Below are 27,994 nucleotides of genomic sequence, written 5' to 3' on the forward strand. Positions count from 1 at the left end.
TGGTGTCATCTCCAGGCTTACTCACCATGCCTCCTAAATTCTCGTCTAAATCATTAATATAAATTACAAATGACAGTGGACACAGCATTGATCCCTGAAGTAAACCACTGGTCACAGGCCTCCAGTTTAATCACATGATCCTTGGCTGGTGAGCAGATAAGGTCAAGTGAGCCAGAACGATAGAGTCCGGGACTCACTCATATGTTAAAAATGTCAACAATATTGGAATCCATTTATGGACACATTCACTGGTGTGATTCCCATTTTTCACCTCAAGCTTGTAGAGGGGATCTTAAATTTAGCTTTGAGATCAGGATACCCTGCAAAATAGATAGCCTGAACTCAGATGTTTAAGCCTCACCATTCCAGCTGGCTGTGTGATCCTTGCCAACACACAAATTGTAGAGTGCTGTTAAATCAGATTAGTAAAGGGCGCTGTTAAGCCAATAAATTTCACACTCGCCTGATCCAACACTGTGCAGTTTTGGGAAGATTGCACCCAGTTTGTCTGCAATGGAACCTAACTCCTCTAATATACCTTTTAAGATTCTAGATCTGCAAAAATAAATCCTTTCTTCAAAACCCAGAAGCGGTGGGAGTTTGGTCACATGGCCTCCTCCAAGCTGCTAGAATCTGTAATATTGCCATGTGAAACAGAACCGAGGCAGTCTACTGTTTTGCCAACTAACAGGTAGCAGCACAAAGAGTGACGGTAAATTGACTGACCTTTATCTACATTGTACTACTGGAACATCAGAACTCATACATCTGTACCTTTAAAACCAATTAATCTCTCCATCTTCTTCTACGGGGGACGTCATCCCTTCTAGGGTGATTGACCACCCTACAGCAGTTTCAGCTTGCTAATCTCTGAAGGAATACAGCATTGAACTTTTGATTCTAGACTCTGGACTCACATGAAACCATAACTCTTATTTTATCATTGTCTTTTATTGTATGAGTGCAAAACTCCTTTTGGCTTTTTTTCGCCTGTATAAAATAAACCAACCCTCTTATTTTACCTTATCTGGGGCTTGCTGTGAGGTTATTAATAGAAGATTGGATAATTTGAAACTGGAAGGGATTGGGAAAATACACCACTGTTTTCTGTTCAAGGATGGGTAGTAAGAGAAGAAATCAGGACTATTTAAGTTAATCCCCTTTCTGTCCGTAACACTCTTCCATCTAATGTCAAGGTAAAATCTAATGTTTGCAATGCCCAACTTCTGATTTCCAAGACACTGAAATTCTAATTTTTGTAATTGAAACCGAGTCATCAAGTACATGCTAAATGGAAGTAGAGTGTGTCCACAAAACTAAAGACGGGTGAGAAAATAATGCAATTTGGGGAGGGGAAAGAAAGCAAATAATCATGTACAAAACAAAGTAAAACTATTTATTCAATAGTTTTTTAATGAGCTTCATTCAAATAAAAAGATTGCACACAAATAGATAAAAGTAGTAGAATTACAACATTAGATCTTTGCATGCTTTGGCAAAGGTGGAAGACAGTGAAGTGCAGAGTTTTATGTGAATGGAGGAAACATCGCTCCTGACAACAATGAACTCCACGTGATTTTCTGACACACCAAACTCTCCTCTGAGTAATTTAAGCAAATCACACTTGTGTATTTTCCAAGCTATAGTCTGTTGTCACCCTTGCATTAAGCTTTAAAAGCTTGACTACTCATAATAAAATGGACAAAAAGGAAATCCTTCCGTCTGACAATATGATCCTGCTCTAGTAAGGGTTTGCCCATGTCAAAGAACAAAGGATTCATCAGGAATGTCCACACCCACTACATGGAGTCTGCTTTCAGTTTATGATTACTGGATTCAATCAACTGACTTTTACTAACCCTGTTGTCAGACATTACTGGAAAATGTGGAAGATTGTACATTTTAGCCAGAATCTTACCACCGTTCATGCCGACAGGATTTTCCCATCTTGCTACAGTAAATGGAAATTTGGCTAGCTGCCAAATCTTCTGCCCTTGCAGCACTGGGAGTGTTGCCTGTGTCTTTCTACTGATACCTTAGAATCCCAATTGTGCAAAAGGGACTGGTGTGAAATTCCCAAGTAGCCAAAGCTGGGAAAAGTCTCTAATGCCTGTTTTCAGCATCTCCGGCCAGCTAGATCTTCCACTCCTGCCAAAGTCATTCGAAATTTGAATAGTTCACCACACAATGGCAAGAAATCATTGGAGTTGGGCAAGAATATCCCGGCCTAGAGCTCTGTTAACACAGTTGGAACACTAATAACTGCCACCCACAAACATATACAGGATCATGAATCAACTTACAAACTATAACAGTGTACTACTTATACCAATATAATTCCAAGGATTACTGCAATCTTATAAATCAATACAAGTAACACCCACAAATACCGCCAAAGCAAATCACAAATATGCATTCCATCACAAAGCATATTACTGAAACAAAGTTTTGATGCTGCTTTTTCCTACTTCTGTTTGCAGAGAAATATCAATATGAAAACCTCTTATCACCTCTGGAAATGTCAGTTTCAGCTGCTGATCCACAAATGAGCTTCCAGTAGCATTTTCTTATCTCTAGGGCTATACAATGAGTTGCAGGAGCTAATATTCCACAGTTATTTCTGAATTTATTTTTATTGAATCAGGGGGCATGGGTGTTGTTGGCCACTCAGCATTTATTGTCCATCCCTAGTTGCCTGAGGGCAATTGAGAATCAATCACATTGCTGTGGCTCTTCTCTCGAGTTATATGTAGACCAGACCAGGCAAGGACGGCAGACTTCCTTCCCTAAAGGGCATTAGTGAACCAGATGGGTTTTTCCAACAATTGACAGTGGTTTCTTGGTCACCAGTAGATTCTTAATTCCAGACTTTTTTTCATTGAATTCAATTTCCACCGTCTGTCATGGTGGCATTCGAACCTGGGTCCCCAGAACATTAGCTGAGTTTCTGGATTAATAATCTACAGATAATACCATTAGGCCATCACCTTCCTTCATGAAATGTTTAGTGATGAAGTCCACCAGAATCCCAAGACTTTGCTTTCATGCCCATACTGTTGGTTTTCATATCTGTTAATTTATACAAGTGGAGCGGCTTCATTACTTTAATATTTCAGATACAGTCCACCTTTTTAGTGGGCAAAAACATACTTGCCTCTTCAGTTTAAATGACAATACTGTTTCTTCTGCTTAAAATGATTAAAGGTTTTAAATGTTTTTCCACTGAATAATTTGCTTGTGGCAGACTGCAAAAAAATGAAGGAGAGATAGATGAGGGAAAAAAGCCACTCTATTTGCTTAAATTAACAGTGGTTAGTATTGCCCAATTTAGACCATTCTTCGCTGACAGAATTGCCAATCAAAATTTAATATTGCCAATTCTGTCAGCGAAGAATGGTCTAAATTGGGTAATACTAATTTTAAGCAAATAGAGTTTTCCCTCATCTCCCAGAAATCTGCCTCATTCACCAACTCCACACACCTGAGATACTCTAGACAAAGTAAACAGAGCCCTCTGTTTTGTAAGACAGGATGCACAGCTGGTATTAGACAGGATTTTATAGAGTTTTTTGTGAATCATTTTTTTAAATGATAATATCTATATACCCTGAGAGATGAAGGGTCCTGAGCATTGACAGCATGAGCAGCAGGTGGCAGTCAGCAGCCAACACTCCGATTAAGGAAATGGTGAAATTGACATTCCAGTTTGTGGCCTCTGAAAACTGCAACTCAATCTGGAAAACTGAATGGTGCAAGCATTGAGAAATTGAACCTGAATTTGCGGCTGGTGCTATAAACAGCTGTAGACTGCAATTTGCGCATTTCAGCAGCTCAGCTGTTTACCTGTCTGCAAGCACATGATATGTGACATTAGGACTGGCACTGGCACCAACGGATAGAATGAGCTGCCCTCATCCTCAATTATTGATTTTCCAATGCTAACCACCTGTCTTCAAGGTGCAAATCAGAAAGAGTTAAATTACTCTCCATCACTCAGTGAATTTCCCCAAAGACAAACATATCTCTTAGTTATTCAGTGACTTATAAAGAAACAACAGACAATTTTTTAATTGGATACAATATGTGCAGGTTTCAGTTTAGCAAAGTTTTGCAATTCATAGTCAGCAATGAAGAATTATTCCAAGAAGATATTTGACGGCTTCAATGATAAAAGAGCTTTTGACTTATAAATCTGAAGAAGGACTTGCATCATCTATGCGAATCATGTGTCCCCCATCTGAAAGTAAAGGAAATATAAAGACGTGTCAGTATTTCTTCAACTCATGCCATGTTATGAGGTAGTGATGTGTAAAACTTTCAAAAAGTGTTCAAGATAACTTAAAGTGATTGCAAATTCTGGTGCCTATTTCATATGTAACATTGGTTATTTTATCCTCAGTTCAAATAACCAGTGTCTATTTTCCCTAAGCTGCAATTTCAACTAGCACACAGGCCGGAATTCTCTAGTCTTGCATGCCCGCTACAGCTGCCAGTGAGAATGGAGAATTTGATGCTCAGCCAAATCTCTGTTCAAAGCAGTGGGACCGGCTAATCCCAGTTGTGGGTGAGGTCAGAGAAGTCCGGCCAAAGTCTCGAAACATACACCTCCTCAAAATGTGATTTTATTTGTCGGAAATTAAAAACACAACCAACAATCCTCCACAGCCAATGAGTTCCTTTCAAATAAAAACAAAAAAACTGCAAATGCTGGAAACCTGAAATAAAGTGCTGGAAAGACCTGGCAGGTCTGGCAGCATCTACGGAGAGAGGAACAGATTTAATGACCGAAATTTTCCCATCTTGCCCGCTGTGGGAATGGTAGCGGGTGAGACAGAAAATACAGCGGACCATTTAAAGTTCGAGCTCGGGCAGGAACTTCCAGTCATGGGGTGCGTGTGGCCGGAGAATCCCGCACATGGTTTTGAGTCCTTGTGACTCTTATTCAGAGTGGAAGATGGATAGAAATGTGAAGGACTGTACAGTTAGAGAGGAGGGCAGAGAGTGTTGAGCAGAATTGAAGATCAGGGATAGGTGGAAGCTCAGGAGAGATGAACAAAGATGTCATGGACACAAGACAAAGGAAACGTTAATGGCGGTATTAAAGACTAAAGAAGGTGCTGATAATGGCATAAAGGTAAGAATATGTTAACACAGAAAAAGGGTCTGTGCTCTTTCAAAGCTTCTTATGGCCAATATAAATTTAGTTATTTCAGCAGAACAGGTTGTAATATTTATGGAGGATTCGATTTTTTAAAAATAAAAACACTTTTATTTACTCACAAGGTTCTTAGTGTGTCCAGCACTGAATGGTTCTCCTCACATTCCCTGATCTTTCCTTCACAAAAATAGTTTCATGTACAGCACAAATAAAGATACTAGGGGCTAGATTTTACCATTTGGAGGCTAAGTGCCGGATCTGGACGTAAAACGGATCTGAGCCCAAAATCCCTGTTCCAGTGCGCTCATACGCTTTTTGCCGGCTCCACTCTGGTCCACGCTATAGGGTGGGGCTTAGTGCTGCTGGAACGATCGGAGCTCTGAAACTGCGCATATGCAGCTTGAAAAAAATCTGAAACAGCGTGTCCCGGTGCGAAAGACAAAACCAGCAGAGACAGCCCGGGGGGGGGGGGGGAATGAGCCACGATCAGACCCCCCTGGGAGGCAGGCCCCCTTCGGCAGAGCACACTCCCCCATGACCCATCCCCCTTGGGAGGCAGCCCCCCCACCCTGGGAGGCAGCCCCCTCTGGGCAGAGCACATCCCCAACCTACCTCAATTGCTGCTTTCCCTGCACTATCCTTCTGACCTGTACTTGTTGATGTGGAGATGCCGGCGTTGTACTGGGGTGAACACAGTAAGAAGTCTCACAACACTAGGTTAAAGTCCGGTTGGACTGGTGTTGTGAGACTTCTTACTGCACTTGCTGGACAGCCTGCAGCACCTTCCTGGCCTTCCGCTGGCGTCTGCCAAAGGAGGGGGGCGGGCTCAGATGGATCTCTGGTTGGGGGGAGTGGTGGAGATTCTCCTAAGTCCACCCTCCCTCCTTCCTCCACCATCCCCACCCCCAACCGGGGGCGGGTCTGCCGGGGTGGTTAGAGGGGAGTCTGCGAGGGGTGTTTGAGGAGGATGGGCTTCGGAGATTCCCCTGGAGAACAGGAATCCGCCTCGGATTTTTATTTTGCAGGTGGATAGCAGTGCGGATCCGAAATGGATCTGAAGACAGTAAAATGGGATTTGGCAGTAGAGTAGGGCGCGCGGTTCAATAAGTCGATTTAAATGCATGCTAATGCATTTAAATCGTCAGGCCGCCTGATTGGGGCGCGAACCGGATCCATGCCCAAATCAGGTATCGGTAAAGGCACGATCTGCTCGGTTTTGGATGAAGATCGCGTTACAGGCCCGACACCTGAATTTACCGCAATTTTGCACCCGAGAACGGGCTTGAATTTTTGGTAAAATCAGGTCCTAGATTTCTAACATGGATAGAAAATGCCCTCCCTGTTTGACCATTCCATGTTTCCTTATTGAATCAAATAAGAATCTGTATTAGGTTTTGTGTCTTTTTTTTCACTTCGGCTTTCAACTCAAGGAAACTGGCAGATTAAGAAGGGTCACATTCAGGCAAAAGATTTTCCACATTTGGCGACCCTAATAGCCTTACAAAACTAGAATGTAGGTGAAGTCAGTCAATGGGTATCACTTCCACACTAAAACAAATTGGCCTAATTTATTTAAATTCATAACATTATTCTTTATTTTATTTTTATTGCTATTTTAACAGAAGTGTAATCCAATTATTGATATCAAGAATTCTAACATATTAATTCCTAACAATTTTACATAATTTATCTCTAAAATTATTAATGCGTCTTATAATTTTCTGTCTGCAAATACACTTCATGAATGCTTCTTGTTAGGTCATTGCCTCTATCAAAGTATCAGAGAGAGGTATTTCAATTGTTGTCTTAAGTGTTCAATGCATCGTCAACAGCACAATTTCATGGTACATTTCCTGTCTTTAAATAACGAAGAAACAGATTATTATTTTGTCCATAATCATTATTGATGTGTTTCTCCTCTACCCAACAGATAGATATATTTTCCATAACTTTTACACTGTTAACCTGAGCATGAATCTCATAAATAAAACCCACCTGTGAACACAGCTCGAACACTGAGAGGCCCTGACATCCACTGATGTTTCTTGGAGCAGATGTATTGGTTCTTGGAGTCATGCTCCTGCTTCAGGTCATGTTCAACACGGAAAAATCCATTGTCGTCTCTGGACACATTTGTTTCAGAAAACTCATCCAGATTATTACCATGGTTATCTCTCCAGCTAACTTCTGGTTTTGGGTACCAGCCTGAAGATTGGCAAGACAGCATGTCATTGCCACTTCCATCAGATTTCCATACAATACGGATACCGTCAGTACTTCGTGCTAGAAAAAAAGATGACATGCCATTATATAAGGAACCACAAAGATAATATGCCTGTAATCCATTACAGAACATAACAGCTTTCGCAACAATTGAGAACATATAATTAAAAACATATGGTGACCAATAATGCCAAAGCTATTTACCGCAGAGCAAAAATAAACTACAGGGGATGGATTCAGAGTTTTATGTTGGAATTAGGATCTTTGGATAAATGCAGGTATCTTATAATCGTGGAAAATTATAGAGCAAGATGAGGCCATTCAGCCCATCATCCCCAGACTAGCTCTTTGAAAGAATTGTCATTTTTAGTTCCATACTCCTGTGTTTTCCACAATCCTGCAAGTTCAACATCCACAACAACCTGCCCAACTCCCTTTGAACATTATTTTTGGAATTGCCTTCAACTTTTTTAGGTTCAGCATTCTAGATCGCAACAACTGAATGAAAATAATTCATCAGCTCACCTTCACATACGTTGCCAATGATTTCAGGTTTTTGATGCATTCACTAGAGAGATTAATTTCTCTGACTACCCTATCAAAACCTCTGATCATCCTGAAAACCTCAATTAAGTCACCTCTTTACCTTCCCTAGCCCTACATTTTTCAATCTCTCCTTGTAACTAAAATCCCATATTCCTGATAATTTCTGATAAACCTCCATTGTTACTCCTTGTAAGATCTTTACATCATTACTGAAGTGTCATGTCTGGAATTATCCACAATATTCACCAGACCTAATCAGTGACTGATATTTTTCCAGCTCCCTGGTTTTAGATGATATTACTCCATTTAAAATCCAAGAAGCATTACAGCATGGAAACAGGTCCTTCGGCCCAACTTGTCCCTGCCGCTCTTTTTTTTAAAACCCCAAAGCCAGTCCCAATTGCCGCATTTAGCCCATATCCCTCTATACCATTCTTACTCATGTAACTGTCTAAATGCTTTTTAAAAGACAAAATTGTACCCGTCTCTACTACTACCTCTGGCAGCTTGTTTTGGACACTCATCAGCCTCTGTGTGAAAAAATTGCCCCTCTGGACACTTTCAATCTCTCCCCCCTCACCTTAAACCTATCCCCTCTAGCTTTAGACTCCCCTACCTTTGGGAAAAGATATTGACTATCAAGCTGATCTATGTCCCTCATTATTTTAAAGACCTCTGTAAGATCACTCCTCAGCCTTCTACGCTCCAGAGAAAAAAGTCCAGTCTATTCAGCCTCTCCTTCCAACTCAACCATCAAGTCCTGGTAGCATCCTAGTAAATCTTTTCTGCACTCTTTCTAGTTTAATAATATCCTTTCTATAATAGGGTGACCAGAACTGTACATAGTATTGTACAGTTATGCTTTTTGTGACCATCTTATCGGCTTACTGTGCCACCTTTAATGATTTGTTCATTTGGTTACTAAGATCTCTCTGCTCATTTGCATTTTTCAAAACCATGCCATTTATAGAGCATTTGTTTCTATATTAGTCCCCCTAACAACATCCTCCCTCCAACCTGCATCAGTTCACTTTACCAAGTGAAATTGATCTGCCTTGTTGCTGTCTATTTTACCAACCTGTCTATGTCATCCCAAATCTACTGACAAATTTCATCTAAACAGGAGGAGGCCATCTTACAATATGGAGATCAGCTCCTGCGGTGTTTTGTTGAACTCTGTTTACAATTTTCAGAAAAGGGTAGGTGACATGTGTTCTGTGCTCATCAGGCTATTTGTACCAGCCAAGGAATGGTCTTAATTATCCTTAAAGGGATTGCTGAAGGCCATTCCAGAAAAGACCTAGGAAATTTTTGTTCAAAAAATTATAACATCCGCTGGGTAGAAATTATAAATAAACCCCTATGATATTTTGACAGCACTCCTGTTTTCAATTCTGAGCTAACCTGCTGGCTTTTTAATCTGATCATTCTCTTCTACTTTCTCAGTTTCCTTTACGGATGCCTCAACTGTCCAGATACTCTTGCTTCGTCGACATCCTTTATCTTTGGTCCACTGTCTGCCTACCATGGTGTCACCAACCGTCTGTTTTTTAATGCAAATTATTGGCCTTCATTTACAATATTGCTGGAAGTAGGATCAGGAATACAGATTAATTTGGATTACAATAATAACTCCAGGATAAAGTTTGACAATTTCATCTTCCAAACTCAATGGACGAGATTTTCTAGCCATGCTTGCCCCAAAATCAGAAAATCCCACCTGAGGTCAACATATCTTTCCATGGTGTCCGCTCCCCCCGCCCAACACCCCCATCCGCTATGATTTCCATAGTGGGCAGGATGGGAAAATTTCCTACAATGTGGTAAAAATTCTGGCTGAAGCCTCCTGATCTCCCACTGCAGCTTCAGTAGATGCCAGAGAAAAATGGCATAATCCCTGATCTTACTGCAAGATGATAAGACAATGAAAAGTAGGAGCAGGGATTGCCCATATGGCCCATTGCGGTTGCTCTACCATTTAATAAGATCATGACTGATCTGACTGTGGCCTCAACTCCATTTTCCAGCCCGACTCCCTCGGTCAAAGTTCTAACTCAGCCTTCAATACATTCAATAACTCAACCTCCACTGTCCTCTGTGGAAGGGAATTCAAAATACTCACAACACTCATGATTCCTTGGCCAGAATTTTACCAGCCCGCCCACCACAGGAATCAAGCGGGCCAGGGCTGGAGTATGGGAAGGTCCACTGACTTCAGGCAGGGTTTTATGGTTTTGGGACAAGTAACATCCTGCCCCTCATCTCCAACTTAAATGGGAGGCCTTCTATTTTTAGACTATGCCCCCCACACCCCCCCCCCCCCCCCGCCCCACCCTCACTAGTTCTAGAGCCCCCTATGAGGGAAAACATCCCCACAGCATCCACCCTGATAAACCCCTTCAGGATCTTACATGCATTTTACATGGACAGCACGGTGGCACAGTGATTAGCACTGCTCTCTCCTAGTACTGGGGACCCGGACTCAATTCCAGCCTTGGGTGACTGTATGAAGTTTGCACATTCTCCTGATATCTGCATGGGTTTCCTCTGGGTTTTGTGGTTTCCTCCCACAGTCCAAAGATGTGCAGGTTAGGTTGATTGGTCATGTTAAATCGCCCTTTAGCACGATAAATACATGAGGTTACGGGGAAAGGACTGGGGAGAAAGCGGGAAAGTAGAACTGATCCACTTCAGATCAGCCATGATCTTATTGAATGGCGGGGCAGGCTCGAAGGGCTAGATGGCCTACTCCTGCTCCTATTTCTTATGTTCTTAAGTTTTTAAAGGACCGGATGAGATTGTTGTTGATGCAGGCTCGATGGGCTGGATGGCCCTACTTCTGTCGGGATTCTATGTTCCAATAAGATTACCTGTCACTCTTCCAAACTTCAATTAACATTGGTCCAACCTGGAGATCAGGAGAATCTGGTATATTTTCATTTTTGTTTTGCTTGGCAATCTACGTTAGAAGCTATGGCTGTTATTCCATAGCAAACTTTCTTAATAACTAAATGAAATGAAAACTGTCTTTTCCTCTAGAGTCACTGGAAACCTACGTAAAAATTAAAATAATTAAACACCGAGTGATTCTGAATGCAGATGCAGAACAGATGACATACCCCAAACAGATAGACGTATTGATACTTCACCAAATCCATTGTCATTATACGCTTTGCACTTGTAGGTTCCTTCATCCCAGACATTAACATTCTTCAATGTAAGAGATGCATCTCCTTTGTTGACTCCATGAAGTTCGGTTCTCTTGGTGTAGTTTTTGTGCTGTTTGCTGAAGTCATTCTCATTTCTTCTGTACTCGTGCACAGTTTGATCTACACCTTCCTTCTCCCAGATCACTGTAGGATTTTTGTCACCAGTGCTGTCAAATGTACACTTGAGAGTGGCATGTTTGCCAATCTCTACATCAACGTGCTTGTCAGAAGCAACAATGAATGTTTCTGCACAAGGGATGAAAGTACCACAGTTAGAAACAAATATTTTAATAATTATTCACATAAATATATATTAGCCTCTTGTTCAGATCAGATCTGTTTAATTCTATCATTTATAAAAAAGTGTTGAAAAGGTGCATTGTTTCGCTGATAAATGGGTTAGATTGTGATCACAAATTCCTCAGAGTTGGTTTCCGCTTTCTGGCAAATATATAACATCAGACAAGGATGAGCTCCGAGGAATTTCCTGGTCTATGTAGGCCGTTGGTAAGTAACTGAACATGTTTTTAACAGCATTTGGAGCTAGCTTTGAGCTAATTCCAATATTGCTATGTCTGTCTGTTATTTTCTAGAGCTGTCGTGTACTTGAAGGACTGATTGGCCTAAATCCCTGATGACTCTATGACACCAGTGCTTCACTTGAACTTGCATTTAGAGATTTTCATTCAGGCACAGAAGTCCACATGAAAGACATCTCACAACCCAAAGATGAAGGGTCATCTAGACTTGAAATACTGGCTCTACTCTCTCTCCATAGATGCTGTCAGACTTGCTGAGATTTTCCAGCAATTTTCTGTTTTTGTCACAGCACATGCCTGTCTTCCCACTCCTGACAGGTTTCACTTGGTGGAAAAATCACCACCACTCTACCTTTCAGGCTTCCAATAAAACAACAGCAGCTTTGGGCCCTGGCAACAATCAGGTCCAGCCTTTGGCACTCACCATTTACAACCACAGTGGTGAGAACGTGAGAACAAAGTGGATAAGTCCCATTGACAATTAAATGACAACCTAGAAATTAGTCTGAATTCTAGAGTACTCCATGAACACAATCATGTGATAATGAGGGCCTCAGCCTGTACCAAGGCTTAAATCCGTGGCAGATGGTTAGCAATTATTTAAGATTTATTCTATCAGGTGCCATTTAATAGTCAAATTATTCAAATCCATGGATTTCTCTGAATTTAGACTTTTTTTTGATTATTAACAGAGATAAATTTCAGTCAGACTGAAATCTGCTGCACTATTTTGCGGCATGGTGGAATGTAGCTAACACTGCTGCTTCACAGCGCCAGGGACCCAGGTTCAATTCCAGTCACTACCTGTATGGAGTTTGTATGTTCTCCCTGTGTCTGCATGGGTTTCCTCCGGGTTCTCCAGTTTCCTCCCATAGTCCAAAGATAGAAACCATCGAACCACAGAAAATTACAGCTCAGAAACAGGCCCTTTGGCCCTTCTTGTCTGTGCCGAACCATTTTTTTGCCTAGTCCCACTGACCTGCACTTGAACCATATCCCTCCACACCCCTCTCATCCATGAACCTGTCCAAGTTTTTCTTAAATGTTAAAAGTGACCCCACATTTACCACATTATCCAGCAGCTCATTCCACACTCCCATCACTCTCTGCATGAGGAAGCCCCCCTAATATTCCCTTTAAACTTTTCTCCTTTTACCCTTAACCCATGCCCTCTGTTTTTTTTCTCCCCTAGCCTCAGTGGAAAAAGCCTGTGCTTTTAGGTGCAATTTAGGTGAATTGGCCATGCTAAATTGCCCTTAGTGTCTCAAGATGTGTAGGTTCGGGGGGATTAGTAGGCTAAATACATGGAGTTACAAGGGTAGGGCCTGGTGGAATGCTCTAACAGAGTGTTGATGCAGACGTGATGGGCTGAATGGCCCCCTTCTGCACTGTAGGGATTCTATGATTCTATTCTATCAAGTTTCAAAGGCTTTTCTTATTTATTAGTTATCCTAGCCAAAGTACTGTTGGTGAGAGTGACATGATTTCTGCCTGTTCCAGTTATGAACGTTTAGAGTCCTTTAAAACTTCTTGTAGTAGACCAATCCCAGATTTGTCAGTCTAATCATATAACCCAAGTGCCTCATTCCTTGAGCCATTCGCATAAATCTTTTCTGCATCCTGTCCGTGGCCTTCCAATCCTTCCTAAATTATGGATCCCAGACTAGGAGACTATACTCTAATTGAGGCTGAAATAGTGCTTTATAAAGGTTCCCCATAACTGCTGTTTTTGAATTGTATGGGCAGAATTTTACTGGCACGTCCGCCCAAGGTTCGTACGATCCTGCCTGAGGTCAACGGAAAATGCAGTTCTCCGAGCCTCACCTGCCCCTCCAATCAGGGCGGGCTTCCCGATAAAATTCTGGCCTATGACTCTACTTGTAAAATCCAGAACCCGATATGCCTATTTATGCTCAATAATCTGTGCACATATATCCCCAAGTCCTCCGCTCCCTTATCCCCTGTAAAAATGTATCCTTTAGTTTATGTTGTCTTTCCACATTCTTCATCCATTGAGGGGACGATTCTCCCATCCCGACAAGCTAATTCTTTGGCACGGTGGGCGGGGAGAACCATGTGTGGGCTAATTCGTGGGATTCGCACATGCATTCCGGATGTGTGTGCATCTCTGAGCGCCGGATAGCTGGCACGGTCAGGACGACACTGGAAACTGGCGGGAACTGCAGGTAACTGATTTTAATCTATTTTTAATCCTATTTTGATGTCATTGTGGGCCCGGCACTGAAGTCTTTGGGCCCTCTAGTATCTCCCACCCTGTCAGTGCAATTTTACTCTGGCAGGGTTCAGACTAGCTCCCCATTTTCGGGGAACTAGTGGAATGACCCCACTGGAGTGAAGGGGGGGGGGCAATCGGGGCCCCCTGGCAGTGCCAGCCTATGCCCCTTGGCACTGCTCATGCTTGGGGGCACCTTGTCACTGCCAACCGGGCATCTGGCAGTGGCAATGGGGTGCTGCCTAGGGGGCGGGCCCTAGTGAACGCAGCTTTGGGGCGATCCATGGGATGAGGGTCCTGCTGCCACTCTGCATGGGGATCTGTCGGGACTGGAGGGAGGCCAGCAATCAGGACAGGCTGCTGGGGGGGTGGGGGCAACTGACTCCCATGGAGGGGGTAATCGCCGCAGCTGGGGTGGGGGAGCTGGAGATGGGGGCGGGTGTTGTTCCTGGACAGGAGAGGGGTCGAGGCTGGCCCGGGAATGGTCGCAGGGGCCGCGATCAGATCATGAGGGAGGCTGGAGGGGCAGCATGGTGAGGGTGCCGTGCTGGCCAGTGATCGAACTAGCCAGCAAACCTCAGGCTGACAGTTCAGGGCCATTACACCTGTGCAGAGGCCTTGGGGTGAGTAGGCTCCATTCCCTGAGCTTTTAGTGATGTTCACAACTGTGGCCTCTGCATTACACAGAGTGTGGGAAATCCTGGTGTGAACTCCCACTGAAAAAGCAATTGTAAATTACACCAGTTTTCCCGCAAATTCAGCGCTTAGAGGTTTTTTGGGAGAACCTAAATTCCTAAATTCCCCTGCCATTCAATCAATGATTTCCCTATTCTCCTCACAGTTCACCATAATTCCAAGTTTTGTGTCATCTGCAAAATTTTAAATTGTGCCCTGGACACCAAAAACTATGGTCCTGAGTGTGACTCCCAGGGAATGCCGTGATTTACCAAAAACAGCAATTCAACAGTATTCTCTGACTCAAATCTTCAGATCAGTGTCAGAACTGCTGCACAGAATTTGATCACTCAGACAACCGCACTTAACTGGTTATCTTTAGAAGGCTATGACTAACGATGCAGAATCCTGAAGAACTCATTCAGCACAGAAGACATGCACTGCTTTTATGGCACTACTTGCCATATGGTAAATTTCAAGGGCCAGCCTTTGAACCTTAGTGAATGGGTGAACAGATGAATGAGTGAATAAGTAGGTGGGTAGGATGACTATGTGGATAGATGAGTGAGGTGAGTCGGGGAAGTGGGTGAGGTGAGTGAGGTGGATAAGAGGGAAGGTGGATGAATGGGTGAGCTGGGTGAAGAGGCAAGGTGGATGAGGCAATGGCGAGTAGTTGTCTTGTGGGGGGTAATTGGGTGGTCATGAGTAGTCAGGTTAGGGAGTGGTTGTGTTGGGTTGGGGTTAGTCATGTGGTAGGGTTGAGGGATAATCAGGTCAAAGGGTCAGATAGCATAGTCATGAGGGTGTTGCAGATAGGGGAGGGATGTGGTCAGTTATGCCGACGGGTGTTAGACTAGGTTTTAACCTATCTAACACTTCCTGCATAACTAGGTAAGTATCATGGAACTGTCCCAAGTCTCTGACTGTAGCTCAGAGTCTAAGATATTTGCAGAGGGGAAATTTAAACTTCCTGGGCAATTCCCACATAGGACCTTGTGCTGGAATTTCTGCAGAGTCCTGCCGCACATCTTTAGCTGTACTTCCAGTGTCCAACAATCCCAATCAAGTTACGTAAATATAATTTGCCAGATATATCTAATACCTGTCACATTCGTATGTGCATATTTATTTAGGTTTATTCGTGTATTTTCAAAAGAGGGGGAAAAAACTCACCGATTTGGCCGAACAGCAAGCAAAGGAGGAGAAAGCACAGTGATGGCATCCTGAAAAAGAATTGTTGACTGGTTAGAAAGGAGGAACGAGACAGTAAAAAAAAAGGGCTGCTTCCAAGTGGTAAGGTGTGATAATGATATTCCACAGGGTATAGCTCTGTAACTGCTTCTGTTAATTTGTGCACATCAACTAATTGGATAAAACTAGAGGAAGTGGTGTCTACATTTCCAGAAAATATTAAAATAGGACACATAGAAAATATTTCTGAAGACCAGAGGATACTCCAAATATGGGACTAAAGGCTGATAAGTCCCTTTCACCTGGATCAGTTGCACTCTTGGATATGAAAGGAAGCAGCTACAGAGATAGTGGATGCACTGGTAGTAAATTTCCAAGAAGGCTTAAATTCTGGAAAAGTCCCAGAGGACTGGAAAACTCCAGTGTAACACCTTTATTCAAAAAGGGAGACAGAAACAAAAAATTATAGGCCAGTTATTATAGCTATTACTGACATGTGGCTAAGGGAGGGACAGGATTGGCAGCTCAATGTTCCAGGGTACAGATGCTATAAGAAAAATAGAACAGAAAGTAAAAGAAGAAGGGGAGTCGCACTTTTGATTAGGGAGAACATCACAGCAGTTCTGAGAGGGGATATATCCGAGGGTTTGCTCACTGAGTCTATATGGGTAGAACTGAGAAATAAGGTGGGGGAAATTACTTTGATAGGGTTGTACTATAGGCCCCCAAATAGTCAGCAGGAAATTGAGGAGCAAATATATAAGGAGGTTACCAATAGCTCCAAGAAAAATAGGATGATAATAGTAGGGGATTTTAACATTTCCAACATTGACTCGGACAGCCATAAGACATAAAGGAGCAGAATTAGGCCACTCAGTCCATCAAATTTGCTCTGCCATTCAATCAGCTGATATTTTTCTTATCCCCGTTCTCCTGCCTTTTCCCCATAGCCCCGACCTCCTTATTAATGAAAAACCTATCTAACTCTATCTTAAAGACACTCAATGACTTGGCCTCCGCAGCCTTCTGCAGCAAAGAGTTCCACAAAGTCACCAATCTCTGACTGAAGAAATTCTTTCTCATCTCTGTTTTAAAGGATTGTCTCTTTAGCCTGAGATTATGCCCTCTAGTTCTAGTTTTTCCTACTAATGGAAACATCCTCTCCATGTTCACTCTATCCAGGCCTCGCAGTATCCTGTAATTTTCAAAAAGATCCCCCCCTCACGCTTCTAAACTCCAATGAGTACATACCATGAGCCCTCAACCATTCCTCATGTGACAAGCTCTTCACTCCAGGGATCATTCTTGTGAACCTCTGCTGGGCCCTTTCCTTAGATATGGGGCCCAAAACTGCTCACAATACTCCAGATGGGGTCTAACCAGAGCCTTATACAGCCTCAGAAGTACATCTCTACTCTTGTATCCTAGCCCTCTCAGGATGCTAACTTAATCCTGAGTCAGTTGATTGCTAATTGCAATTACATAACTTAGGGTAGGACAAAGGGCTTCCGATAAACCAAGGGCAAAAGAGTAACTAGGGAGAGAATAGGGCCTCTTAAGGATCAATAAGGTCATCTATGTGCAGATCCACAAGCGATGGAAGATCCTAAACGAATATTTCTCATCAGTATTTACTGTTGAGGAAGGCATTGATGTTAGGGAACTTGGGGAAATAAGAACAAAGAACAAAGAAAATTACAGCACAGGAACAGGCTCTTTGGCCCTACAAGCTTGCACCAACCATGCTGCCCAACTGAACTAAAGCCCCCTACACTTCTGGGAACCATATCCCTCTCTTCTCATCCTATTCATGTACTTGTCAAGACGCCTCTTAAAAATCATTATCGTATCTGCCTCCACTACCTCCACCGGCAGCGAGTTCCAGGCACCTACCACCAGTGATGTCTTGAGGAGTGTACACATAACAGAGAAGGGGATGCTGGAAGTCTTAAAGCACGTCAAAGTAGATAAATCCTTGGGACCTGATGAAGTGTATCACAGGATATTGTGGGAGGCTAGGGAGGAAATTGCAAGTCCCCTAGCAGAAATGTTTGAATCATCATCAGCCGCAGGTGAGATGCCTGAAGATTGGAGGGTGGCAAATGTTGTGCCTTTGATTAAAAAGGACTGCAAGGAAAAGTCAGGGAACTACAGGCCAGTGAGCCTCACATCTGTACTGGGTAAGTTGTTAGAAGGTATTCTCAGAGATAGGATCTAGAGGCATTTAGAGATGTAAGGACTGATTAGGGACAGTCAGCATGGCTTTGTGAGTGGAAAATCATGTCTCACAAATTTGATTGAATTTTTTTGTAGGGATAATCAAGAAGGTAGATAAGGGCAGTTCAGTTGATGTTGTCTACATGGATTTTAGCAAGGCCTTTGACAAGGTACTGCATGGTAAGTTGTTGCATAAGGTTACATCTTGCGGGATCCAGGGTAAGGTAGCCAAATGGATACAAAATTGGCTTGATGACAGAAGACAGAGGGTGGTTGTAAAGAGTTGTTTTCCAAACTGGAGGCCTCTGACCAGAGGTGTGCCTCAAGGTCCACTGTTATTTGTCATTTTTATTAATGATTTGGGTGAGAATTTAGGAGGCATGGTTAGTAAATTTGCAGATGTCACTAAGATTGATGGCATAGTGGACAGTGAAGGAGGTTATCTAGGATTGCAACAGTATCTTGATCAATTGGGCCAGTGGGCTGATGAATGGCAGATGCAGTTTAATTTAGCTAAATGTGAGGTGATGCATTTTGGTACATTGAACCAAGGCAGGACTTACTCAGTTAATGGTGGGGCTTTAGGGAGAGTTATAGAACAAAGAGATCTTGGCGCACATGTTCATAGCTCATTGAAAGTGGAGTTACAGGTGGACAGAGTGGTGAAGAAAGCATTCAGCTTGCTTGGTTTCACTGGAACACTGAATATAGGAGTTGTGACGTCTTGTTGAAGTTGTATAAGACATTCATAAAGCCACACTTGGAATACTGTGTACAGTTCTAGTCAACTTATTATAGAAAGGATAGTATTATACTAGAAAGAGTGCAGAAAAGATTTACTAGGATGCTACCAGGACTTGATGGTTTGAGTTATAAGGAGAGGCTGGATTAACAGGGACTTTTTTCTCTGGAACATTGGAGGCTTTGGGGTGATCTTACAGAAATCTATAACATAATGAGGGGCACAGACCAGCTAAATAGTCAATATGTTTTCCCAAAGGTAGGAGAGTCGAAAAGTAGAAGGCGTAGGTTTAATTTGAAAGGGAAACGATACAAAAGGGTCCAGAGGAGCAATTGTTTCACACAGTGGGTAGTGTAGAAAGATAGAAAAGGCCTATTATAAGATTGGCAGACTCTGCTAGGGTTTTTGGTTAATCAGCTTAGATGCAGAATTTACTTTACCAATGGGCAGCAAGTTTGCTAGCAATTGTAATGAGGTGTTTTTAATACTTTGTAGTTTTAAAGGGATGTGTAATATCTTTAATTAATCCATACACATAAATATATCTTCTATACATTTTAGAAATTAAACAAAGAAACTTAGGAGCACAGTTATAGAGTGTCCCTTTGATACCAAACATATGTTAGAAACATTCAGTTAAAGCACCCAATTTTTGGAATCACAAACCATAAAGGAGACTTAATTGCCTCATCAGACTCCTGATTAGAAACAACTGATACAAGAGTGAGTTTTAATGAAGCTGCCTTCACAGTTCCGAGTCAAAACAGAGTCAGAAAGATATTAGTGTCTTAGCTAACAAATGGGTTATGGTAGGGGACTTAATGGGAACTGACAAGAATTAATGGTAACATGATGGTACCCTTTTAACTGTGGGAGTGATAAAAAGCTCAGTTATTGACTTAACAAGCAATATGTACATGTGTTTCATTATGTGGCAATAAACAAAACTTGTCAGGGCCATCACTGGGAAATATCCTGAAGACAAGATGAGTTGACCACATCCCTTAGGGATTCAGTCAATTTCACTGACAAGGCCACACAATACTAATGGCTTTTGTAGGCTCCCTTTATCAATGAAAGGATGCCCATGTGAGACTGTTTCAGTGAGGATGCTTTGTGAGGCTATCAAAAATAGAGATATGATGTCTGATTAAGAGACTAAAAGACAAGCTAAGGCATGATATATTGGGGTACCCATGAGGTATCATGATCTCATAGATCAGGGCGGTTCTGTTCTTTTTTCTATTAGATCAACACGTAAAGTATATCATTTGTAACACTTTTGATTGGATTGTGTCCAACTGACAGTGAGTGCAGAATTGTATAAACCAGGATGATGTTCTTTGTCTGATGGAGTGGTGTCTCCGGCCCATTGTGTCAAGACTCCTCCCCTTGCTAGCAAGTAAAATAAAGACAATCTGTCTGTTAAGTATCTTGTGTTAATGTGTGTTTGTGTTAAAGTCAAACTTGGAAGTCGAGATTTCAACAGTGATGAGTGCCTGGGACAAGCTGCCAGAGATAGTAGTAGAGGCAGGTACAATGTTGTGTTTTAAAAAGCATTTAGGCAGTTACATGGGTAAGATGGCTACTGAGGGATATGAGCCAAATAGGGCAATTGGGACTAGCTTAGTCATCAAAAAAAAGGATGGCATGGACAAGTTGGGCCAAAGGGCCTGTTCCAATGCTGTAAACCTCTTTTGTCTCTATTGGCCAGTTAGTTTACCATCTGTCATTGGGAAAGTGTTGGCGTCGATTATAAAGGATGTAAGACTATAGAATTCAGAACTGCATCATTTTATCAAACAGAGTCAGCATGACTTCATGAAGGGGAAATCATGCCTGACAATTTATTATCTGATTTGATTTATTCTTGTCACATGTATTCGTATACAGTGAAAAGTATTATTTCTTGTGTGCTTTTCAAAGCATACTGTACATAGATACGTAAGGAAGAATGAAAGGAGGGTGCAGAATGTAGTGTTACATCATAGCCAGTGTGCCGAGAAAGAACATAGAACATTACAGTGCAGTACAGGCCCTTCGGCCCTCGATGTTGCGCTGACCTGTGAAACCGATCTAAAGCCCATCTAACCTACGCTATTCCAATATCATCCATATATTTATCCATTGATTATTTAAATGCCCTTAATGTTGGCGAATCCGCATTCCACACCCTTACTACTCTCTGAGTAAAGAACCTACCTTGGACATCTGTTCTATATCTATCACCCCTCAATTTAAAGCTATGTCTCCTTGTGCTAGCCATTTTCATCTGAGGAAAAAGGTTCCCACTGTCCACACTATCTATTCCTCTGATCATCTTATATGCCTCTATTAAGTCACCTCTTAACCTTCTTTTCTCTAACGAAAACAGCCTCAAGTCCCTCAGCCCTTCCTCATAAGACCTTTCCACAATACCAGGCAACATCCTGGTAAACCTCCTCTGCACCCTTTACATTGCTTCCACATCCTTCCAATAATGCGGTGACCAGAACTGTAGGCAATACTCCAAGTGCAGCTGCATCAAAGTTTTGTACAGCTGCAACATGATCTCATGATCCGAAATTCAATCCCTCTACCAATAAAAGCTAATACACTGTACTCCTTCTTAACAACTCTATCAACCTGGGTGCCAACTTTCAGGGGTCTATGCACATGGACACCGAGATCTCTCTGCTCATCCACACTACAAAGAAACTTATCATTAGCCCAGTGCTCTATATTCCTGTTACTCCTTCCAAAGTGAATCACTTCACACTTTTCCGCATTAAACTCCATTTGCCACCTCTCAGCCCATCTTTGCAGCTTATCTATATTCCTCTGTAACCTGCCACATCCTTCTGCACTGACCACAACTCCACCGACTTTAGTCATCCGCAAATTTACTAACCCATCCTTCTACGCCCTCATCCAGATCATTTATAAAAATGACAAACAGCAGTTGCCTCAAAACGGATCCTTGCTGTACATCACTAGTAACTGAACTCCAGGATGAACATTTCCTGTCAACCACCACCGTCTGTCTTCTTACAGCTAGTCAATTTCTGACCAAACCACTAATTCACCAAGATCAGGGTCAGGAATTGGCTAGCTGATAGAAGACAGAGGGTGGTGGTTGATGGGAAATATTCAACCTGGAGTTCAGTTACAAGTGGTGTACCTCAAGGATCTGTTTTGGGGCCACTGCTGTTTGTCATTTTTATAAATGACCTAGATGAGGGTGTAGAAGGATGGATTAGTAAATTTGCTGATGACACCAAAGTTGGAGGAGTTGTAGGCAGTGAGGATGGATGTTACAGTTTGCAGAGGGACATAGATAAGCTGCAGAGCTGGGCCGAGAGGTGGCAAATGGAGTTTAATACGGAAAAGTGTGAGGTGATTCACTTTGGTAAGAGTTAAAGGAGTACTGAGTATAGGGCTAATGGAGGGACTCTTGGTAGTATTGACGAGCAGAGAGATCTCGGGTTACATGTGCATAGCTCCCTGAAAGTTGGCACCCAGGTTGATAAGGTTGTTAAGAAGGCGTACGGTGTGTTAGCTTTTATTGGTAGAGGGACTGAATTTTGGAGCCATTAGGTCATGTTACAACTGTACAAAACTCTGGTGCGGCCGCACTTGGAGTGTTGCGTACAGTTCTGGTCGCCGCATTATAAGAAAGATGTGGAGACATTGGAAAGGGTGCAGAGGAGGTTTACCAGGATGTTGCCTGGTATGGTGGGAAGGTCTTATGAGGAAAGGCTGAGGGACTTGAGGTTATTTTCATTAGAGAGAAGAAGGTTACAAGGTGACCTAATTGAAGCATACAAGATGATCAAAGGATTGGATAGGGTGGACAGTGAGAGCCTTTTTTCTCGGATGATGATGGCTAACTCGAGGGGACATAGCTTTAAATTAAGGGGTGGTAGTTATAGGATGGATGTCAGAGGTAGGTTCTTTACTCAGAGGGTAGTAAGGGCGTGGACTACCCTGCCTGCAGCAGTTGTGGACTCGCCAACTTTAAGGGCATTCAAATGGTTCCACTGGTTGGCACAACATCGAAGGCTGAAGGGCCTGTACTGCGCTGTAATGTTCTATGTTCTAAGATTTACTTAATACAAGGTGGGCCCATTCAAAAGCCTGGTGGCAGCAGGGGAGAAGCTGTTCCTGAGTCAGTTGGTATGTGACCTCAGTTTTGTATCTTTTCCCCAATGGAAGAAGGTGGAACAGAGAATGTCTGGGGTGCGCGAGGTCCTTGATTATGTTGGCTGCTTTTCTAACGCAATGAAAAGTGTAGACAGAGTCAATAGATGGGAGGCTGGTTTACGTGATAGACTGGGCTACGTTCACGACGCTTTGCAGTTTCTTGCGGTCTTGGACAGAGCAGGAGCCATACCAAGCTGTGATACATCCAGGAAAGGTGCTTTCTATGATACACCTGGTGAATGTCATCACAGACATGCTGAATTTCCTTAGCCTCCTAGGAAAGTAGAGGTGTTGATGGGTTTTCTTAACTCTAGCATTGGCATGGAGGTAGCAGGAAGGTTGCTTGTGACCTGGACACCTAGAAACTTGAAGTTCTTGGCCCTCCATTACACCTCCTGAAATCGATGACTATTTCTTTCATTTTACTGACAGTGAGAGATTATTATCATTGCACCAGTTCAGCAGATTCTCTCTCTCTTTCCCATATCCCATCTTATCATTGTTTGCAATCTGACCCACTACAGTGCTGTCATCAGCAAACTTGAAAATCGAGTTGGAGGGGAATTTGGCCACACAGTCATAGGTGAATGAAGAGTAAAAGGCTGAAGACACAGCCTTGTGGGACACCAGCATTGAGGATGATCGTGGAGGGGATGTTGTTGCCTATCCTTATTGATTGCTGCCTGCAGGTTAGAAAGTCTAGGATCCAGTCACAGAGGAAGGAGCCAAGCTCCAGGCCAGAGAACTTGGAGATGAACTTTGTAGGAATAATGGTGTTGAAGGCTGAGCTGTAGTTAATGTAGTCCGACGTAAGTGCCTTTGTTATCCAGGTTTTCCAGGGTTGAATGTAGGGCCAGGTAGACGGCATCTACTGTGGACCTGTTGCGAACGCTACTGGATCCAGGCAATCTGGGAAGCTGGAACTGATCCGTGCCATGACTAACTTTTTGAAACGCTTCATAATGATGGATGTCAGAGCCACTGGACGATTGTCATTGAAGCACTGGCTTTTCTTTGGTACAAGGGATGATGGTCTTCTTGAAGCAGGTAGCGACTTCAGATCAGTGTAAGAAGAGTTTAAAGATGCCTGCGATTACTCCCACCGGCTGATCCATGCAGGATCTGAATATTCATCTGGGTATCCCATTCAGGCTAGTCACTTTCTGATGGGTTGATTTTCATGAAGGCTGCTCTGACATCTGTGACGGTGACCTTGGATACTGATTTAGCCAAGGCTTCAGGAGTGGAAGGGCTGCTCTCGCTGACCTGTTGCTCAAAACAGGCATTGAGCTCATCAGGGAGGAGTATTTTGGTGTTGGCGATTCTACGTGCCTTCATCTTGTAGTGTGTTATGTCTTGCAGACCTTGCCATAGTTGGTGGGAGTCTTTGTGGCTAGTTTGGGACTCTAGCTTGGTCTGTCTCTTGTCATCTGTGATGGTTCTTAGAATTTTTTGAGGTGGTATTGAGCACGAAAAATAAAGGGGAACCAGTGAGTGTTATAGGTAATGAAGGTGAGAGGCTCAAAGAAGAGACTGAAAGAAAGGGTTGTTTATGTATGTCCTCCCCAACTTGGACTCGGTATTCACTACCTCTCAGGGTCATGTGCTTTCGTTGTATTCTATCCCATCTTAAACTCAACAAACCCACCAAAGCAGTTCCACTCAGTCCCGATTGTTTAGATTATTGATAACATCAACAAACTGGACAGATTGGTCTTCTGAACCTACTGACCCTTGCATCATGGTCCATGTACACCTCTCACAACACACTATCCAGTCTCACTCTTCACACACTGATTATTGTCCAACGTACACCTCTACAAGAGGAAGGGCAATCGGCAAGTATGCGACAACCACCGAGGAATCTTGCTGCTCTCCATCATAGGAAAAACCCTCGCAAGAGTCCTGCTAAATCCTTTGGTCACCCATCTAGAGCTGGGCCTGCTTCCAGAGTCACAGTGCGGCTTCCGCAAAGGTCGTGGGACTACTGACATGATTTTTGCTGCGTGCCAACTTCAGGAGAAGTGTCAGGAGCAGAATCGTGAGCTCTACACAACCTTTGTTGACCTCACAAAAGCCTTCAACACTGTAAGCTGATAAGGCCTGTGGAGGCTGCCCCCCCAAATTCATTCAGATGGTACGCCAGTTGAATGATGGCATGATGGCCAGAGTACTGGATGGCGGAGAATCCTCTGAGACATTCCCAGTCACCAATGGCATCAAATAGGGCTGCGTGCTCGCACCCACACTGTTCAGCATGATGTTTACTGCCACGCTGAATGATGCCTTCCAGGACAGTGTTGCTGAAATCAGCCTCAAGTACAGAGTGGATGGGAAGCTCTTCAACCTGAGGAGACTTCAAGCTATTAGCAAAATGAAAGAGACTGTTCTGAGAGATTTCCTCTTTGCCGATGACTGCCTGTATGCTGCCTCAGAGATGCAAGTCAGTATGGACAAATTTTCCATGGTGTGTGACAACTTTGGACTCACCATCAACATTAAAAAGACTGAAGTCATGTACCAGCCTGCTCCTCATGCACTGTACACAGAACCCATAATCACAATCAAAGGGCAGTAACTGCAGGCAGTGGATCAGTTCACTTATCTTAGCAGCACCCTCTCCCAAGCAGTGACTATTGATAGAGAATTTAACTGCAGAATAGCAAAGGCAAGTTCTGCTTTCAGTAGACTGTGCTCCACTGTATGGGAACGTTGAGAAATCAGCCCAGCAGCAAAAATAAAGGTCTACAGCGCTGCGGTACTCACTACCCTCCTATATGCCTGTGAAACGTGGACTGTGCATCAAGATATGCAAGACAGCTCAAGCACTTCCACATGACTTGTCTTCGCAGAATATTACGCATCAGATGGCAAGACAAAGTACCAGACACTGAAGTTCTCTCTAGAGCAAGTCTGACATCAGTCCACACACTGCTGATGAGAGTGCAGACCCGGGGGGGGGGGGGGGGGGGGGCAAGTCATGTCATCTGTATGTCAAACGAGCACATACCCAAGCGGCTCCTTTTTGGGGAACTCTCTGCTGGAAGATGCTCACATGGAGGGCAGAAGACACGTTTCAAAGACACACTCAAGGCCTCCCTGAAGTCACCGGACGTAGACATGACCACCTGGGAAACGCTGGCACAAAACCGCCCTACCTGGTGCTGCCTAATCCACAAAGGATGTCAAGCTCACGAAGAAGGTGTATTGCTGAAGCACGACTTAAGCGCGAGCTGTGCAAGTCCACAGCCACCAGCGCAACAACTACAGGGCCTACATAAGTCTGTCCAATATGTTCCAGGGCATTCTGTGCCCTAATTGGCCTGATCAGTCATCTTCGGACACACCACAACCAGCCTCAAAATGATTAATGGTGTCGAGGTCCTCACCGATGACAATGGACGAACAACAACATTGTACAGGAGGCATTTTTTTTTAGAAAGAAGATGGAGAGCTCTTCGGAATAAAGAAGGCCTTGCACGTGAATTCCACTGTTCACAACCACAGGCCGTCCCAAAGCGCCCAGCCAATGAAATACTTCTTGAAATGGGATCAATCTTATAATGCCGGAAACAAAGGCTTCCATTATATCGGGGTTTGATAAAAGGTTCTTAATCGTACCAAGGGTCGGCAAAAACAGATTACACACGGGATTAAAGCCATTGCGCCCGTGGAGTATACACACCAGCACAGATCGCCCCTTCAACCCCTCCCCAAACTCCCTCCAATACGCGTCGGTTGGGCCGAATGGCCTGTTTCCATGCTAGAAGGGGTTCTTCCGCCACCATGCAGCATTCTACAATACGATATTATAAAATCTCTATAACATATCTGTCACCTGGACAATTAAATACCTTAATATATTTATGAGCATTTTCTATAGCGATGGCTCTACATCCACAACGTTACAACAATCAAATAGATTGATGGAAAAGCAACACAGATCACATGTCGGTCACATATATATTCAGTTAATTATAAACATGCACATCTACAGGTAACACTGAATAAAAACATACATTGCAGTTCAATTTTGTTCGATTTCAATCCGGAACAAACAGACTTTAACCTCTACTCACTGCGGCACCAACTGATTCTGAGGAAGGTGATATCCGGAATTGAGTGCAAGCGCCTATTGAAAAGCCGCTACATGCAGCTCATCACTTGTTTCGAGGCAGAAGAATGCTTTGCAGGTTATCAACGAGCGTCTGCACCACCCCTTAAACATGACTGACAATCAAGTTTAAAACCGGATACAATATTTCAGTGTGGATATCAGCAGCTTTTAGTGCAATTCTAATCACATTGATATTTACAAGTCCCAATTACTTGAATAGTTAAGTATAGCAACGGGACAGTTAATCATTGGATTGATGCTAAGATTTGTATGATAAATTACTGCATATACAAATATAACCGAATGAGTCCAAAACACGGCTTTAAGCGCATACTTAATTAATTTAAAGCGCCAATAATCATATATATATATGTGTATGTGTGAAATTATATATTTTAAGTGTACTGTGGCCCGAGTAGGAACATGGGAAACTGCGTAGCTAGAGAAAGAGAATCGAAACTGAAACCGGATTGCTATTACTGGAAATGGCCCCAATCTTGGAGTGTTGTCAATATTTTCTGTTTTCCAGCACTCTCAGTTTGAACTCTTGCTGAAATTAAAACACTGACATATATACATTAAAGGAGAATGGTTAAGGTAGTTGCTGTATATTTCAGCTGCCAGCTACATTCGGCCCCTTCCACGTGTGAGAAACACAGCTCACAGTTAAACAATTTAGTCAAGTTCTGAAGGAGCAAGATTTTATTTGACGTTCTTGCAAGACCGGGTGTCTAGCGAAATAGGCACACTTTACATAAAGTGGCAGCACATTTTATACTTTTTTTACAAACATTGTAATGGCTTTGCAATATGTTGTTCTCCCCTAATTGGTGGTCCCTGTCCCATCTATGTGTTGTCATTCCCCTATTGGCTCGAGGTGTCATCCCTCTACCCCCATCCAACAATGTCTCCTGTTATCACAAGAGTACATTAGCAAACTCATCCATCTTATCCAATACTGT

The 27,994-nt window shown here is 43.0% G+C and overlaps 1 protein-coding gene across 1 annotated transcript; it reads right to left on the reverse strand.

Moving 5' to 3' along the window:
* Positions 1-1,404: 1,404 nt before the first annotated feature.
* Positions 1,405-27,041, reverse strand: LOC145353223 (V-set domain-containing T-cell activation inhibitor 1-like). The gene is made up of 5 exons (XM_080203767.1): positions 26,935-27,041; positions 15,757-15,806; positions 11,047-11,382; positions 7,154-7,441; positions 1,405-4,237 (listed from the first exon to the last, which is right to left on the reverse strand). Coding segments are annotated over exons 1-5 (729 nt in total). The 5' UTR covers positions 26,937-27,041; the 3' UTR covers positions 1,405-4,184.
* Between the last annotated feature and the right edge of the window lie 953 nt (positions 27,042-27,994).

The sequence above is a fragment of the Carcharhinus amblyrhynchos genome, chromosome 15 (assembly GCF_965287045.1).
Source record: "Carcharhinus amblyrhynchos chromosome 15, sCarAmb.v2.hapA, whole genome shotgun sequence".
Lineage (NCBI taxonomy): Eukaryota > Metazoa > Chordata > Chondrichthyes > Carcharhiniformes > Carcharhinidae > Carcharhinus > Carcharhinus amblyrhynchos.